The sequence below is a fragment of the Nicotiana tabacum genome, chromosome 2 (assembly GCF_000715075.1).
Source record: "Nicotiana tabacum cultivar K326 chromosome 2, ASM71507v2, whole genome shotgun sequence".
Taxonomy (NCBI): Eukaryota; Viridiplantae; Streptophyta; class Magnoliopsida; order Solanales; family Solanaceae; genus Nicotiana; species Nicotiana tabacum.
The window spans coordinates 99300282-99318657 of NC_134081.1; the positions used below are offsets into that span (position 1 = coordinate 99300282).

An 18376-nucleotide genomic window follows, 5' to 3' on the forward strand; every position below is an offset into this window, starting at 1 on the left:
TGATTTCTTTAACTTGTGTAACTCAAACATAACTTTTTGATGATATTTATGTACTAATATTTTAAAAGTTTTATATTTATTAATGTTGGAGTACAGTCGCAACTTAAGGCACAAAAACTAATATATATATATATATATATATATATATATATATATATATATATATATATATATATATATATATATATATATATATATATATATATATATATAATTGTACATATTTGTCGATTATTTTTAATTTAAATGGTTGAATTGAGGACTATTTAAGCAAATTTTTCTAATTAAAAAAAAAGCAACAATCTTTGTCAAGCCATTTAGCCAACCACAAATTAGTGTTAAAATAGCAAGGCCGGCAAGTTTTTGATTGATAATTGAAAATAGTCAGCGTTTGCAAAGTCATTAAAAAATAGCCCTTATTTTATGCGGAGATAAAATTTAAACAAAAACATCCTTAGCAAGCATGCATGTAAAAATCTAGCATAATATGCTAAATTATGAAAAATATGCATACAAAACTCGTATTGAAGTTCAAATTTCAAAGACACCTTGTATGCAAATTACAACATATTATGCTAGAGTTTAACTTGTAAAAATTCAAATTTTGAACTCTAACATATTATATTGGAATCTTTTCAGAAATTAATTTAGGGTATTTTTGTCCACATTTTATTATCGCTTAAAAAATGACTAAAATTTAATTAAATTTGAAAATGACTAATTTTCAATTAGTCGGTGATACATTTTAAATTAGGTTAATTTTGAATTTCTTCCCAAATTATTTACCAAATGTGCTTTTTACGCACTTCATTTGTCAAGAAGTTTGGCGAAACATACTGTAATTCCTCTCTCTATACGGCGCCACTATTTCTCCGAGAGAAGGAAAAAAAACAGGAATGGGGTCATTGAGTGGTGGAAATGGGAGTCTATGGGGAATGGGATTTTTTCATTCTCAAGAATGGAACTTTGAACGAAGGAGAAGAAGAAGCAGTGGTGAAAAAGAAGGTAAAAGCAGTAGTAATGCATCAAAATCCTCACATGCCGATGTAAATGGTGGAAGCGGTTATCGTTTTCCTTTGAAGCAAGCCATGACTGCTAGCTCTCTTGCCCTTACTGGTGACACCTTAGCTCAGCTCCGTGACCGCTGGCTCAAGAACAAAGACACCCTTCCTAATCCACCTCATCCTAAGGTCAATTTTCTATTCCTTTTTTGGGTAAATTAAGGTCATTTTTCTAGTATAACAAAAAATCATTGACTTTTAAGTTGTGGATTTGAAAATTTGGTCTAGTTTCTTGAGAAACCACTTGAGTTTCTTGTACCCATTTTTTGGTAATGGGTGCTGGGAATTTTGGCTGTTTTATGAAGGTAATTTTGGGAGTTGTGGTATTGTGAATTGTCTCTTTTGTCAGTTTATAACTTTGGTAAATTTGATTGCTTATGATTTTTATGTTACAGGGATAGTTTTTAGAAACTCAGGTGTGCTCATATTAGTGAAGTTCTGACTGCTGATATAACAACGTTTCACCTATTCTGCTTGTAATTTCACAATATCAGCTTGACATTGTTTTATGTTTAATAAAACCTTACTCTGCCTGTACTATATACGTGTCGCTTCTGTTTTCCCCTTTGTCAGTAACAACACTTACATTTGGAATTAGGTTGTAGCATTGATTCTCTATAGCAGGACAACGGGCTGGAGAAAAATGTATTTTGATTGGCTTTTGGCTTCTTAAGCACAACATGTGCATAGTTCCATCATTATTGACCTGTCAGGTCTATTAACCTCTCCGCACAGAGGTACACGATATCATGTGCTTCTGTAAAGTGAAAGGAAAAGCCAAGCACAAATAAAATCTTGATTTCTTGCTTATATTTTTCCTGTTGACTCTACAGAAGACAATTGGGGAAAAGGGAAGGGTTTACTTTCTATTCAGCTTCTTCTTCTTTTTTCTCTCTAAGGGCATCCGGGTACAACAGTGTTTTGGATAGCGTGTGGCGACAAATAGCAACGAGGGCCCGCTTCACTGAGGCGAGAGGCGCGCAGCGAAGCGCTCGCCTTTTTGATGTGAAGCGACAATTTATACAAAAACATAAAATATTATATACATATAACTATATAAAACTAAAAACTCAATAACAATAATATATTAATAAATATATCAATTCAAAACTCAATAGATAGTCATAGTAGATTCATAAACTAAAGTTTATAAGAAAGAATAAAGAAAAAAGAAGACAACAATGGTCGAAGTCGAACTGACGAAGAAAAAAAGAAGACAACAATGGTCACTGTCGCTGAAATAGAAGAAGAAGAAAGTAGAAGAAGAAAGGAGAAGAAGAAGAAAAGAAAAGAAAGAAACATACCTGGGTTAGTGGGTTACTGTCGCTGATGGCTGAAGATGAATCCCAAGCCTAATTTTTCTGTTGCTGAGAGAAAGGTTGTTGAAGGAGAAGAAGTGAAAAACCCAAGCCCTAATGTTTTAAGTCGCTGGTCTTTGCGCCTTTTTCTTTCTTTTTTTTTTCAAATAGCGACGCCACAGCTCGCCTCTCACTACACAACGCCTCTCGTTACACAGGCAGAGGCGCTCGCCTTTTACAATCGCGACGCAACAGAGCCAAAATAGCGTAGGCTGCTCGCTTCGCCTCGCCTCGCCTCACGCTATTAGCGCTGAGGCGAGCGCTATTTATAACACTGGGGTACACAAGGTATCCCGCGTTCACGGAGTGTTCAGGGAAGGGCCTCACTCCAAGGAGTGTGATGTAGACAACCTACTCTAATGCAAGCATTAGTGGTTGCTTCCACGGCTTGAAACCGTGACCTATATGCGGGCTAGAGTTTGTATATCCTTTTTCATATTAGATTAGCTTATTCCCCTTGGGGTTTTGAATAAGGAAATACTCACCTGTAGTCCTACCAGATAAGAGGCAAATGGAGAAATCTCCCTGTGCGTGGTGCATATTGCAACTCATCTACAGCTTAGGAAAAGAGCAGGAGTGGAGTTAGAATCCGACATACGGGTTCGGTCGAACCGAGTAGCTTTAGTCCAAACTCTGTATTTGTATTTAAAAATCCACTAAACATGTACAAAAATTCAACTCAGAACCCAGTTAGGAACATAAAATGTCGCTCTCCTAGAATTTAAAAGCTAAAAAGTTTAAATCCTAGCTCCAACTCTGGAAAATAGGTCAAATTCCATCCACCTCTGCACCCTTCAACTTCACAACAGACACTTCCTTGCTTGATCAACGTACCATATGCCAGCTCCATTTGCATATTGGCAACTTTAAATTTATTCTCACTTTGACTCTCTGGAGGGTTGCTTTTTCTGCTTAAATGTTTTGCTTTATCAACTTAATGTTTTCTCTAATAATTTATTAATTTACGTGTTGAATGTTGTCTTTCTCTTGTGAATAAAATATCCAATTACTTGATAATATTTGCCGTCTTTCTGTTGATATTTGTTGGCCAATCAACCCCTTAGGGAAATTTCATATTATTAACGAACTATTCAATAGCGGCATCATTCTTTTTTCTATTCCCGAATATAATATGCAGCTTTAGGAGTTCAATAAAATTGATTAATACATTTTAGAGCCAGTAGCTTTTCAATACATTTGCCAACACATCTTAATGACTAAAGATTTTGCATGTCTTATGAGTTAGCACCAAAACAAAAAATTGCATGTCTTGTGCACTCTCATACAATGGCTTCCCTTTGGTTATCTGATTCACTGAATTAAGGAGGTAAATTTGGGGGTATTTACACACTAATCTGAATTTTGTATTTAACCAAATCCCGTTTTAGGATATGATTGGTGCTCTCCTATCTGAGCATGACTGGCTTCGATCCATCCGGATGGCTTCATATGGATTTTTGTTATATGGTCCTGGTACTTACGCATGGTACTCGTATCTCGACAGATGTATGCCCAAGCAAACAGTGGAGAATATATTAATGAAGGTAGTTAGGCTTCTGAGCAGATTTTTTTTAATGATGAGGTTAACTTGCCAATTAAAAAAGAATTCTTTATAAGTAATGAGTTTGACCTGGCTCCATCTGACCAGTACCTTTAATACTCTTTGTTTCAGGTTGTATTAAACCAAATTGTACTAGGTCCTGCTGTAATTGCTGTTATCTTTGCATGGAATAATTTATGGCTGGGGAAACTTTCAGATCTTCCGAACAAATATCAGAAAGACGCCCTTCCAACTCTACTTTTTGGTAAGCATTTCCATATTACATTCCTTTGCTGGTTGCTTTAATTCCTTCTTCCCAACAAAGCTTGATTTCGTTCTTCATTCTCTTGCAGGATTTAGGTTCTGGATCCCTGTCAGTGTATTGAACTTTTGGTATGTCTTTTACTACCCTCCTTAGCACCTTCCTAAAAGATGGACAATATAAATAAAAAAAAAAATCCTGATCTCTGTTAGCCTAGCTGTAATCGGAGCTTTTCTCATTCTCGTAAAAACGTTTTTCTGGGGTCCTGGTTTTGTTTTAGTTATATGATTTGCTTGTGATATGTTGTCTATTGCCCTTGCATACAATGCTTTATACTTCAATTAGTACCAACGCCAGAAGTCATATCTGAAATATTCCATTTCTGGAACTATTTTTTTAGTTTTCATCTTCTCTTTGCAATCAACGTTTGGTCAGCGAAACAGTCCATATTTTGGTAGTATTAACGTATTTTGAGCTATGATTTATGCACCTGCAGTCGATTTTAGTGGCTAAAAGCTTGTTTTCTGAGCATTTACATTGTTTGCATTACGTTAAGGACCTGTTACTGCTCCTTAGCATCATTAATACGTCTGAGCATGCATGTAAGATTTTTAATCTCCACAAAGAATTTTTCTTCTAGTGCAGGCTTGTAGCCCTATGGCATGATCTCATAGAACACTTATTTTGTCATCATTCTGAAAGGATAATCATTTCTGGTTTAGTGTTACAAATTGTATTGATCTTTGTCATCAGACAAACTTTTAGCAAAAGGCATATGCAATCACACGTTCCTCTCTTTTCATCTATTTGCCTCTGAAACCTGCTATTGTTAATTTCCGTTCGTTCAGGTTGAATTATGTGGTTATACTAGTAATTTACCTGCTCTTAGCATGAATTTGTGGTTAGACTAGTAACTGAATAGCCTTTAGTATAATGAAATATGACAACTTCTGTGTTGGAAAATCATAGGGTGATTCCTCTTCAAGCTCGTGTTGCTTTCATGTCGATGGCTTCTATATTCTGGAATTTTTGGTTGTCAGCAACTATGAGCAAGTAACTGTCATCGAAGTGATTGACAGGGGAAAGCAGGTTAGTGCTAGCCTAGCCCATATTTGAGATTGATACATGTCATGTCTTAGACTAATTTTAATTTGGTAATTTTAGGATGCGCAATTGATATAACAGTCTGTCTGTCAAGACAAAAATGGTGTCTGGAGGCACTAGTTGAAACCTTTCTGATTTTCCAAAGGTGATTTGCACTAGCGTTCCACAGTGTCTCAGCTGGCACCTCGTTACACATGAAATGTTAGAGAATTTGTTTCGCCATTGCTATAAGTTCTCCAGGAGTGGAGCTTTCTTCGGTTTATGACTCCAGTACTATCATGGAAGGCATTTGATTGGCTATTTTGACCAAATTATTTCATTAATTTTCTTTCTTTCTTTGGTTCTTGGCCTTCTTTTCCCCGTTAGGTATTGGCTCGAGCCAGATGACATATATGCAAAAGGAAGTTTTTGTAGTATACAATTTGAAAGCAAGTGCTGCTGCACTTCCATATAGGAAGTCATCATGTCAAATTTCTCTATGATTGACAGCTTGAGGATTGAGGAACTCCCTGTTAGAATGCCAACTATCTTAAGTGGAAAGTGTTTATAAACTTCGCTTTCTGAAATGTGCAATGTTACAACAACAACAACCCAGTATAATCCCACAAGTGGGGTCTGGGGAGGGTAGTGTGTACCCAGATTTCTACCTTGTGGGGTAGAGAGGCTGTTTCCTATAGAATCTCGGCACAAGAAATGTGCAATGTTGGTTGAGGATTATATAACATGGAGTGTGCAACATCTCTGCTCATGGAGAGTGTTATCATTTCTTTGATATGCATAATCTCAAGTCATACACCTGCACATTGTGCCAATTATCTCCGATTATGAATAGCATCATATCTATCAATTACGTTAAACTAGTTGAGCTCGGCTATATGAATCCTCTGTGACCATTTCACTCTGTAAATCAATATTAGGAGGATTCAGCACAATCTTATTATTCTTACGTTGGTCGTCCACCTACTCTAGCTTCTGTTTTTTCCAATTTGATTCCTTCACACTTACGGTTCGGCTTTGGACGTTCTGCAAATCTGATTAATCCAAGTTGGTAACATGATAAGATAGTGAAAGACAGGAATCCGGCCGTTGATTTTGCTGCTCTGGAAAGTCACTGACACTAAGTTAAATTATGAAGAGAATCTACATTCAGAACCAAAGGCACCAACACCAACTACCCAACTAGCAGCCAAGAACTGGATTCTTTACTTCTCTAATACTTTAATTGGTCTTTTATTCCATGCACCACCCACCGTAGAGAAACACCTTTTGATTGGGAAAAAGCATCACATTTCACTTCATCGTACAGTATTATGGCAACTCGAAAGCTATAATGGATCAATTATTATGTGCCATTTATTTGCCCAAACTTAAAGCTTCCTAAGCTATAGTTTCTTATTCCTCTCCCCCTTTCCCCAAAAATACAAAACTAAAGAAGAAAAGAACACACGAAGAGGTTACAGGTACAGAGAATTAGTGATCAATAGGAAATAGTGGAATCATGAGCAGCAACAGACCTTATAATTTTACACCAAATGAGAATTGGAGTCCTGAACAGTGGCATGATTCTACTTCACATGAACCTGAGCACAGCAACTGGAACAGATGGCGAGTCATTTACCCTCGTCCTACACCTCCCCGAGATATCCCTCAGGTAAGTCTCTTCTTCTCCTATACATGACCAGAGGTTGAAGCCAGTATTTTAGACACTGAACATAGATATACATGTTATTTAACCACCAAAATTTCAACAAATATTAAAATCTTGTATACATATTTTCGAAAGTACAATTTAGTGTTAAGAACCTTAATGTTGAACCTATTAAGTTTAAATCATGAATCTGCTTTTGTATATATTTACACCAGATAGGGCTCGTATACTTGATTTGATTTGAAGTGTTTTGTGTTTCATAGAATTATAGACATGTCGTTCATGATCCATGGTTGCCTGTAACAGAGAGACCAATACCAGTACCTCATGGTGCAACCAGGTAAACATTTTCTTCTATTCTTTATTCAGATTAAAATCCAAGATTCATTTCAAGAACCACTTGCAGTTATCCATATCCAGGCCAACCACGACATAGACCACCTCATCCTCCTGTTCGAGTGCTAGTCCACGACGATGACATACCAAGACATGCACCAGATCCTAGGCCAAGCCAACCTCCATTTGAATCTCCCCCTCCTTGGTTTCTACAGAACCAGCCACAAAACCGGGACGAATCCAAATTGAGCCCAGATGAGCAAAAGTCTGCCTTGAATAAGCTCAAGAAAGAAATCTACAATCCTGTACAAACAAAAGTTGCAAGACAAGTAAGCCTTTATTTTAGAGGTTTGAACAATAACATGAATAATAGTACTGCCAATGAATTGAAAAAGGACAACGACGAAGATGGTAAAAGATGTGCCATTTGCTTGGAAGATTTTGTGCCTAAAGAAATGGTGACAGTAACTCCATGCAGCCACATGTTCCATGAAGATTGTATTGTTCCATGGGTGACGAGCCATGGCTCGTGTCCTGTTTGTCGCTTTGCAATTTGCGAACGGATGAAAGAAAGCACAGACTCATCGGTCAGGACTATTGCAAACACAATGCCACATGATCTAATGGCGGAAAGGGGCCTGATTTCCATAATGAGAGCATTTGATGAAGCTTTTGAATTGGATCACATTAGATCCATTCTCTTCCCAAGATTAACCAGAGGCTAGATCGGCTTGCTTAGTTTTTTAGGCTAATGTTACTTGCCTTGCGTTTATTCACTTTCTGTTGTTAGCAGATAGTACTAGTATCTGAACACACAAAGAGATGTATAATGTATTTGTTCCTTCTTACAAATGAATTATCTTGCTTGAATAAAAATTGGCTCTTTCATAATTGATGTGTGTACGCTTTTTCTAACGCCTAGTAAGAGATGCCAAGTTGTTTTGCAAAAAATGATTGTTTGTTGTCAACTATAATGAAATTGCAGTCACCTTTTAGTTGCTTATATGATCGGGAAAGGTGGTAAGTTGTCCATCAAAGTAACAATTCTTAATTTAGCCTTTTTCACTTTTAGCCCGCTACAAAAATTATTTATATTCGTTAGTCTGAAAAAATGTACAAAATTTGTATAATTTTTGTATATAACATACGGAATATATATACTCCATATATATATATATATATATATATATATATATATATATATATATATATATATATATATATATAAAGATATATTTTTTGACTATTATTTTAACAGCAGCTATATAATGCCATTTTGCCATCTTCACAAATTAAATGCTTTGTACATAGTCTAACCTTGTTCTGTTAAATCACAGTTAAATACTAGTAGTAATAAAGACTACTAAACTCATAGTACAATTTTCATCCTACTCTTGACTAAACTTTTCTGGTAAGAATAATATTTCACTGCAACACATAGTTAGAAAAGTGTGGAGGTTGAGGATAAAGGTAAAAAGTTATGATATGTCGTCTCGCGTTGTCCTTGCCGGTAACGGTAGCTTTAGTACATGAGTTAGTATTATTTATGTATTTGCGTATTCCTTGACTCCTGTGTTTACTTGTCGTTGCTTTCGTTCCGGCCTTCTGATTACAATACTCAAATTTAGTTTTGTATCTTTATATTTTTGCTTCGATTTTCTAATTGGTGTACTTGATGCTGCCGTTCTTTTATTTTTCTTAAGTCGAGGGTCTTCTGGAAAACGAATATCTCTGCCTTCTTGAAGGTGAGAGTGTGATATTACACTATATTTGTTGTTGTTGTAATAAGCAACAAAAGTTTTTATTCCACCAAAGGTCTTTTCCGCACCTAAGTTTGAAAAATAAAGAATTTATTTTAATTGAATATACGGCCACAAAATTTGTGCGGACTGCGGAGTACCATGTTTATGATGCCCAAGGCAAGAAATTGAGAAGCCAATTGACTAAAGAGTGGCCACTCAGATAGGAGGCCATAAAATAAAATCTCTCAAAAATAGCCAAAAATATTCTCATAGAAGAAAATCAAACAGCATTTTGCGAAAGAATTGTAGTGAATTATCCATTGAGGAAAAGGCCACGTACCCTATTCCTAAACCACATCCACTCCCTCTAAATTACCCCTCTTTGTTCTTCCCATCTTCCCTCCACTCCAATATCGTTCCTCTTTCAGCTTGTCAGGTACTTTCTCTTCCTTCTGTTACTCTGCTTCCTTACTTAGCTCCTAACTTTAAATCTGTATTGTTATCTGATCGAAATCTGTTTGTTATAATGCCTCAGTGAATTTACTGCTCCTTCACCTGTAGTTTTTTTTTTTTTTTTTTTTGCGCGCACACACCCACACCCACACCCACACCCACCAAGTTATGAAGATAGTTTCTTGATGTTATGGCCTATTTATTCGCAATAGAAGTGGAGCTATGGATATTTCAAAAGCCTTAGTTTTTGACATGTGGAAAAGTTTTAACTTCAATTGGTTGGGTTTTTATTTGTTATTATTAATGGAATACACATAACTGGCTATGTTAAGGGGAGGATTTGAATTTCTTGAGCTAACAAAGCTCAATTTTTACTTGATAACCAGGTGCCAAGCTAAAAAAATTATAGAAAAATTCTTGAGATTGGAAATAATCAAAGGTTTTGAAATGAGTAAATTTTACCTTCATATGAATTTCCTTCACTCTCTTTCAAATTGGCACAATTGAAATTCCAATTAGCATTCAGATCCATATGTCTCTTTTTAACAACCTATGAAAATGTTTAAGATTTGAGAATTCTCTTGATTAAAGTATCCATTATAATGTTCAATTATGATTTATGGGGTTTCTGTTTGTTTTGTAACTTAAAAATTAATGGAGACCCATCTTTAAAGCTAACTTTTTAAAGTACTTAGATATAGACACTCTATTTGCATGGTAAACCAATACAATACGGGTGTGTGCAAATATCCGATATGGATGTGTTAGTTTCTTGCTAATTTTTAGAGTATTTTAAAGAATATGCATGAATTACCCATATCCATGTCACATCCGGTTGATACGTGTTAAAGTAAATGAAAGATCTTTGTAATATAGGTTAAACTTCAAAAATCAGATGCTAAGCATTTGCATGCAGTAAATACACCTAAACTTTTGCTGCATAATTTTAACTGGCAATGTTCGTGCCACCCAGAAAGGAAACTAGGAGTTATCAATTGCTAAGAAATTGATATACTTAAAGATGGGTTGCAGAATTATCATCATTGAGACCAGTGGTATTTATCTTAAGTATGTATTAACTTGAGATATAAAATAGAAAAGGGAAAAAGTTGCTAGCCCAATGAATTCCCAATAATTTTAGAAGTTATTTAAATGGGCATGATTACCAGTCCTATGCCTGATTGATTATTTCCTTGTAACTTGTTGAGTTGCAGTTATCAACTTTGCCGTTTCTTGTTTGCAGATCTATCAGTAGAAGTGATCTCTGCAGGTTATTGTTTCTTGTGAGTGTATCAATATGGCTACTTCATCAGTATGCATAGCAGGAAATAGTTTGTCTACTCATAGAAGGCAGAAAGTTTTCAGGAAGGAGATTTATGGCAGGAAAATTTTATTTTCCTCAAATCTTCCATCGTCTAGTAAAACATCGAGAATAGCTGTAAAAGCATCCCTTCAGCAAAGGCCAGATGAAGGAAGAAGAGGTTTTCTCAAATTATTGCTTGGAAATGTTGGGCTTGGAGTACCGGCTTTGTTAGGTGATGGAAAAGCCTACGCTGATGAGCAAGGTGTGTCTAACTCAAGGATGTCGTATTCTAGATTTTTGGAGTATTTGGATAAGGATAGGGTGCAAAAAGTAGATTTGTTTGAAAACGGAACCATAGCTATTGTTGAGGCTATATCTCCAGAATTAGGAAACCGGGTTCAGAGGGTTCGGGTACAACTACCTGGGCTCAGCCAGGAACTCCTTCAGAAGTTGCGAGAAAAGAACATTGACTTTGCTGCTCACAATGCCCAAGAGGACTCGGGTTCTTTCCTATTCAACTTGATTGGGAATCTGGCATTCCCGCTTATTTTGATTGGTGGTCTTTTCCTGCTATCAAGGCGGTCTCCCGGAGGAATGGGAGGTCCTGGTGGGCCTGGTAACCCATTAGCATTTGGTCAATCAAAGGCTAAATTCCAAATGGAGCCAAACACTGGTGTAACATTTGATGATGTTGCTGGTGTAGATGAAGCAAAACAAGATTTTATGGAGGTCGTAGAATTTTTGAAGAAGCCCGAGAGGTTTACCGCAGTGGGGGCTCGTATTCCAAAAGGTGTTCTTCTTGTTGGTCCTCCTGGTACTGGGAAGACCCTGCTAGCAAAGGCAATTGCTGGTGAAGCGGGTGTTCCATTTTTCTCAATTTCAGGTTCAGAATTTGTTGAGATGTTTGTTGGTGTAGGAGCCTCTCGAGTCCGTGATCTTTTCAAGAAGGCCAAGGAAAATGCTCCCTGCATTGTATTTGTTGATGAAATTGATGCTGTTGGGCGGCAAAGAGGGACTGGAATTGGAGGAGGGAATGATGAAAGGGAACAGACCCTGAACCAACTATTGACAGAAATGGACGGTTTCGAAGGAAATACTGGTATAATAGTTGTTGCGGCAACCAATCGTGCAGATATTCTTGACTCTGCTTTGCTGAGACCAGGGCGATTTGATAGACAAGTAAGAATCTGTACTTGCTTCAGTTTTTGAACTGTGATTTTTGCAAGAAACTAATTTTTGATTTCTTGTGCAGGTAAGTGTGGATGTTCCAGATATCAAGGGAAGAACAGAGATCTTAAAGGTTCACGCGGGCAACAAGAAGTTCGATTCTGATGTTTCTCTTGAAGTTATAGCCATGAGGACACCCGGTTTTAGTGGTGCAGATCTTGCTAACCTCTTAAATGAAGCAGCCATTCTTGCTGGTCGGCGTGGTAAGACAGCAATCGCATCCAAAGAGATTGATGATTCAATTGATAGGATAGTGGCTGGAATGGAAGGAACAGTCATGACTGATGGCAAGAGCAAGAGTCTGGTGGCATACCACGAAGTTGGACATGCCATCTGTGGGTGAGTTGCTACACTATTAGCTAGTTACCCTTGGCTCCTGATTTACATCTGTTGTATAAGCATTATTGTAAGACAATATTATGAGCTATTTATTATTGTGTTGGCATTTCAATTCCCTCTAATGGCACTCTATGTTCCTTTCCATGCAGAACTCTTACTCCAGGGCATGATGCTGTTCAAAAGGTCACATTAATCCCACGTGGTCAGGCAAAAGGTTTGACCTGGTTCATTCCTGCAGATGATCCAACCTTAATATCCAAGCAGCAACTCTTTGCTAGAATTGTCGGAGGACTTGGGGGAAGAGCTGCAGAGGAAGTTATCTTTGGTGAACCTGAGGTGACCACTGGTGCTGCAGGCGATTTGCAGCAGATCACCGGTTTGGCAAAACAGGTATACATACCTTCAGTGCCTTTCTTTTTGTGTTTAAGGATTCTGGAATGGAGTATATGTTGAGGTAATCTATAGATACTAGAAATTTTATAGATTGATTGATTTAAATTAAATGAACTTTAATCTCTTGTCCACCATTTGACTTGACACATAGTTTAAAAAAAAGAAACAAAGATTTTGGAACTTGTGGTCTTGAACATGCCATGAGATTTTTGTGGCTATCAAAGCATTCATAGGGTAAAGTGAGAAATCTAAAGTTAACTTGTTTCCAAACATAGAAACGTCACATTCTTTTTAGATGCTAACAGAAAAATAGTGTCACATAACATGGAATGGAGGCAGTAGTTTTCATCTTAAACTTGTCATTCTAAAAATTTCTTTCTAGATGAGTTAGTTCTATAAAATGACAAACTTTCCCTGCAGATGGTTGTCACTTTTGGGATGTCTGAACTTGGCCCATGGTCACTCATGGATTCTTCTGCCCAAAGTGGTGATGTAATCATGAGAATGATGGCTAGGAATTCTATGTCAGAAAAGCTAGCTGAAGACATTGATGGTGCTGTGAAGAGGCTTTCAGACAGCGCATATGAGATTGCATTGACCCATATCCGCAACAACCGTGAAGCAATTGATAAGATTGTGGAAGTCCTCCTTGAAAAGGAGACGATGACCGGAGATGAATTCCGCGCTATTCTCTCAGAATTTGTTGAAATTCCTGCTGAAAACCGAGTTGCTCCTGTTGTACCTACCCCAGCAACTGTATAATAACATGAACATATGCTTCAATTTGTACAATATACTCATCCACCTGATTGATTCAGGGTATATACAATAGTTTGAGATAGGTTATCAAAAAAGTGAAAATATTTTATGCATGTGTGTTGTAAGCAGTTTTTGCAATTGAAATAGAACTAGTAGTTTCTTCATTGTAAATTTGTAATGCTTTTCTCCAAGATGTGGGATGAGTTGTTTCATTTCCCATGCTTTCAGCATTTTTCAGGTCTCAAACTCCTCTGTCACAATTCACTCACATAACAATATGACAATACAAACGAGATTTTGTCCATGGATTCTCTCAGGATAATGTGGTTGTTTGTTACTGTGAAACTATGTTCCCAAGATCACTTACTTCAGGTTTGTGTAGTTTACTACGTCCAATGATACTTTTATTGGATGACGTGACATATTTAACAGCCTGTTGGGATGATTTTTCTCATTGTTTCACAATATTTGATATTGTATTATATTATATTGTTATGTGAAAACAACGGGTAGAATCTTGATGTGATAACATTTTTATTGTTTGATTCGAATGTATTGTATTTACTAGTATGACCTAAACTGATGTAAATATTAAGTTTATCACAACTTTTAATAAGATAGTTTTAGACTTTTTTTTAGTAATTTATCACCAATTATGCCTTGTAAACGTGTCGAGTTCTTATATTCATGCAAGTGCTCCAAATGAAAGATTACATAACATTCATATATTATCCATTCATGTTATCATCAACCAGAATAAGGATATCATATTTGCTTTGTTTTATTATGCGAGTGTGACAGAATTCTACATGCAAAAGTTATCACATGGACTCATAATAAAAAGATAAACAAACAAAAAATAACTATGACAAAATATTAATCATTACACAAAGTAAAGAGAAAAGAAAAAGAAGAAACCATGACGCTAGTACACGATGAGTTCATAGTCATGTTAGATGATTGTGATCTCAAATTATATTGGAAAATACTACAACACGTAGGAAAAGGCAGCACCAAAACACGAACCAGAAACATGGTGGGGACTGCTGGGAAAGAGAAATAAGGTGACTTAACCAGGAGCGGAGCTAGAGTGCAGGTTCGGTCGAACCCGATAATTTTAGTTCGAACCCTATATTTGTCTTAAAAAATTCATTGAATATGTATAAATTATTAATTTAGAACTCAATAACTTAAAACGATTAGAATCTTATCCCATAAGTTTGAAATCCTAGCTCCGCCTCTGAACGTAACCTCACTAATCACTCGTTATATAAAACTAGGAAATTTGACGCGTTCAACGCTGTTGCGAAAAACGCCATTAAATTTAAAAGAAATATTTATTTTTAAATTTTAATATGAAACAGATATGTTTTTCAATTATGTGAATAATAAAACTAATTCTACATATTGATAAGATAACAATATAAAAATTTCTGTAGAATTAGAGCTTAAATGAAATACAACAACAACAACAACCCAGTAAAATTCCATTAATGAGGTCTGGGGAGGATAGTGTGTACGCAGACCTTACCCCTACCCCAAAGGAGTAGAGAGACTGTTTCCGAAGAAAACAAAAAGACAAAAAAGACAAAAGGAGATAATATTAATATAAGCTTAAATGAAATAAATACTTTATTTTTGTTCTTTTTTGCTTTCATTAGATAGTGAAAATAATCTTGCATAAGTTCTCTTCAATTCAAGTAGAGGAAAATGAAATGAAAAATATAAAACCAAAAGTAAGGGGAAAAAGGAGTTTCTATTCCGTTTCCCTTTTTATTTTTTTACTTCTTTTTTCTTTCTCCATCTATTCCTTAGTTTCTCTCAATTTTGAACCCTAATTACAGACGTTCCCTTTTTCCTTTGCGATTAAGTTTTAGGGGAAGTTCCATACTTTTGCAGCTCGACTAAAAATATTAACACTAACTATAGACAGCTACACACATATATACATATATTAAACTTCTTCCGATTTATTTTTTTTCTTTTCCTTATATCCCTGTTTTTGTTCTGCTAAACTTTGCTCATTTATTTGATATATAAATATTAAATAAATGTTTATTTTAGTGAAATAAAATAAAAATACTTTTACATTATATCAAATAAACTTTAATTAACAATCAAATGGGTATTTTCATCATTACCTAACCTCTAATTCTAAAAGAATTTTTAATACTATAGTATATGCACCTTTAATTTAAAATTAGAGGATTCCAAACCAAGACACATAAAATGAGAGGACAAAATAAAAGGCAACGACCAACTTGAACTTTGAAACGAATGGGACAGTCTTGTCTAAGACCTCTGAGTTTCCTTCCCCTCCGTTCATCAAACTCTCGGCCGTTCTCGACAGCCTCCACTGAGTTTTCAATCCTATGTTCTCAAGGTTACCTAAAAGAAGCGTTCAATAAGTTCTCTTTCCTAATATGGGACAATCCATCTCATTTCTCTTACCTTCTACAATCATGCATCCAAAAAAATTCTTTTTCCCTCACCAAACAGTTGCATTCTCTCATACTAACCTCTGGCTGTTTCAAAGACAAATTTGTTTCCAACCACCTCCTTAATGCTTACTCTAAGTTGGGTCAGCTAGATACGGCGGTTTCACTGTTTGATAAATTGCCTAAAAGAAATGTCATGTCTTTTAACATTTTGATTGGTGGGTATGTACAAATTGGCGATTTGGATAGTGCCTCTAAGCTGTTTGATGAAATGGGTGAGAGAAATTTGGCTTCTTGGAATGTTATGATTACTGGATTGACTCAGTTTGAGTTCAATGAGAAGGCATTGAGTTTGTTTTCACAAATGCATGGATTGGGTTACTTGCCTGATGCATTTACTCTTGCAAGTGTTTTAAGAGGTTGTGCTGGCTTGAGGGATGTGAATAAGGGCAGGCAGGTTCATGGTTGTGTATTGAAATTGGGCTTAGAGGACCATCTGGTTGTTGCAAGTTCGTTGGCGCATATGTATATGAAGTCTGGTAGCTTAAGAGAAGGGGAGATAGTGATCAAGTCAATGCCAGCTCCAACTGTAGCGGCTTGGAATACCCTTATTGCTGGTAAGGCTCAGAATGGATGTTTTGAGGGTACACTGGAGCTGTATAATTTGATGAAAATCGCTGGGTTTAGACCGGATAAGATAACATTTATTAGTCTGATCAGCTCGTGTTCGGAGCTGGCTACGATAGGACAGGGACAGCAGATTCATTCTGAGGTTATAAAAACTGGAGCAGTTTCTGTGGTTGCAGTTGTTAGCTCCTTGATTAGCATGTATTCAAAATGTGGGTGTTTAGATGAAGCTGAGAAGATTTTTGAGGAAAGGGTGGAAGCTGATATTGTTTTGTGGAGTGCTATGATATCTGCTTATGGGTTTCATGGGAAAGGAAAGGACGCAGTTGGGTTGTTTCATCGCATGGAGCAGGAAGGACTGGTACCTAATCATGTGACTTTCTTGAGTTTGCTCTATGCCTGTAGTCATAGTGGGATGAAGGATGAAGGACTTGAATTTTTCAACTTGATGGTAGAAAAGTACAATGTGGAGCCTCAACTGGTGCATTATACATGTGTGGTTGATCTCCTAGGAAGAGCAGGCCGTTTGCAGGAGGCTGAAGCTCTTATTAGATCTATGCCTGTGAAGCCAGATGCTGTCATATGGAAGACGTTGCTATCGGCCTGTAAAATCCATAAAAATGCCGATATGGCTAGGAGTATAGCTGAAGAAGTTTTGAGGATTGATCCTCAGGATTCAGCTTCATATGTGCTCCTTGCTAATGTTCATGCATCTGCTAAAAGGTGGAAGTATGTTTCTGAAGTGAGGAAATCAATGAGGGATAGGGGAGTAAAGAAAGAACCAGGTATAAGCTGGCTGGAGTTGAAGAACCAGGTTCACCACTTTATTATGGGTGATAAATCTCACCCACAGTCGGAAGAGGTTGATGTATACTTAAAGGAATTGATCGCAGAACTGAAGTTAGAGGGCTATGTTCCTGATATGGGGTCCGTTTTGCATGATATGGATTTAGAGGAAAAAGAGCACAACTTGGTCCATCACAGTGAAAAATTAGCAATTGCTTTTGCTCTAATGAACACCCCCGAGGGTTTTCCAATTAGGATAATGAAGAATTTACGAATTTGTGGCGATTGCCATGTGGCTATTAAGTACATATCCAAGATCAAAAAGCGAGAAATTATTGTACGCGATGCCAGTAGGTTTCATCACTTCAAAGATGGCTGTTGTTCATGTGGAGATTATTGGTGACAATCTGACTGTAGGTAATGGTCGTTCCCCCTTTTCTCATATCGAGACTGTTTATGAACCCTTATTTCCTCTGTTAGATGTAACAATATTCAAACCTTGAAAGAGATTCACAAAAATTAAATCTTCTATTTATTTTCATTCATATTGAAAAGTGAATACAGTATTTCTCAGAATACCATGTGTCCAAATGTATTTACATATATGTTCTTCGACCCTATTTTATTTCCCTTTAGTTTGATTTTGTCCTTCAGAGCAACCAGATTTCTCCAGGAAGAGAATGGATTCTTTTGTTTCCTTTTTTTACTGGTAAAGATGCTTTACTACTATAATGTAGTTACTAGTTTCTCCAAACGTGTGAATTTGAGATTTTAAGCATAATTGGTTTAATATTTATAATTAATTTCTATTTCCAAAGTAAAAGACTATTTTTATTAGTTTAATAAGTCTAAAGCAAATTCCAGTTGACTAATATGTGCTCCAATTATTACTTCAAATTTCCAACAGATTCTCTCACATAATATCCAATAGAGATTTCCGTTGTCGTCCCAAAAGTGTATCTCTTCCATCCCCTTACTGTCCATGTTACAATCTTTTTCT

The 18376-nt window shown here is 36.4% G+C and overlaps 4 protein-coding genes across 4 annotated transcripts; all 4 read left to right on the forward strand.

The window, feature by feature from the left end:
- Positions 1 to 807: 807 nt before the first annotated feature.
- LOC107821641 (protein sym-1) lies at positions 808 to 6094 on the forward strand. Its single transcript, XM_075236575.1, has 6 exons — positions 808 to 1190; positions 3808 to 3963; positions 4092 to 4224; positions 4313 to 4352; positions 5191 to 5310; positions 5386 to 6094. The coding sequence occupies exons 1-5, from the start codon at positions 897 to 899 to the stop codon at positions 5276 to 5278; spliced, it is 711 nt and encodes a 236-aa protein (XP_075092676.1). The 5' UTR covers positions 808 to 896; the 3' UTR covers positions 5279 to 5310; positions 5386 to 6094.
- Positions 6092 to 8191, forward strand: LOC107821632 (uncharacterized). Its single transcript, XM_016648070.2, has 3 exons — positions 6092 to 6976; positions 7237 to 7313; positions 7380 to 8191. Exons 1-3 carry the CDS (start codon positions 6824 to 6826, stop codon positions 8032 to 8034), a joined length of 885 nt encoding a protein of 294 aa, XP_016503556.1. The 5' UTR covers positions 6092 to 6823; the 3' UTR covers positions 8035 to 8191.
- A 948-nt stretch (positions 8192 to 9139) lies between these two features.
- On the forward strand, positions 9140 to 13696 carry LOC107821650 (ATP-dependent zinc metalloprotease FTSH 2, chloroplastic). Its single transcript, XM_075236597.1, has 5 exons — positions 9140 to 9487; positions 10748 to 11986; positions 12060 to 12373; positions 12523 to 12763; positions 13187 to 13696. The coding sequence occupies exons 2-5, from the start codon at positions 10802 to 10804 to the stop codon at positions 13526 to 13528; spliced, it is 2082 nt and encodes a 693-aa protein (XP_075092698.1). The 5' UTR covers positions 9140 to 9487; positions 10748 to 10801; the 3' UTR covers positions 13529 to 13696.
- Positions 13697 to 15731: 2035 nt separating this feature from the next.
- Positions 15732 to 17946, forward strand: LOC107821660 (pentatricopeptide repeat-containing protein At2g41080-like). The gene has a single exon (XM_016648097.2). It carries the CDS (start codon positions 15803 to 15805, stop codon positions 17777 to 17779), a length of 1977 nt encoding a protein of 658 aa, XP_016503583.2. The 5' UTR covers positions 15732 to 15802; the 3' UTR covers positions 17780 to 17946.
- The last annotated feature ends 430 nt before the right edge of the window (positions 17947 to 18376 follow it).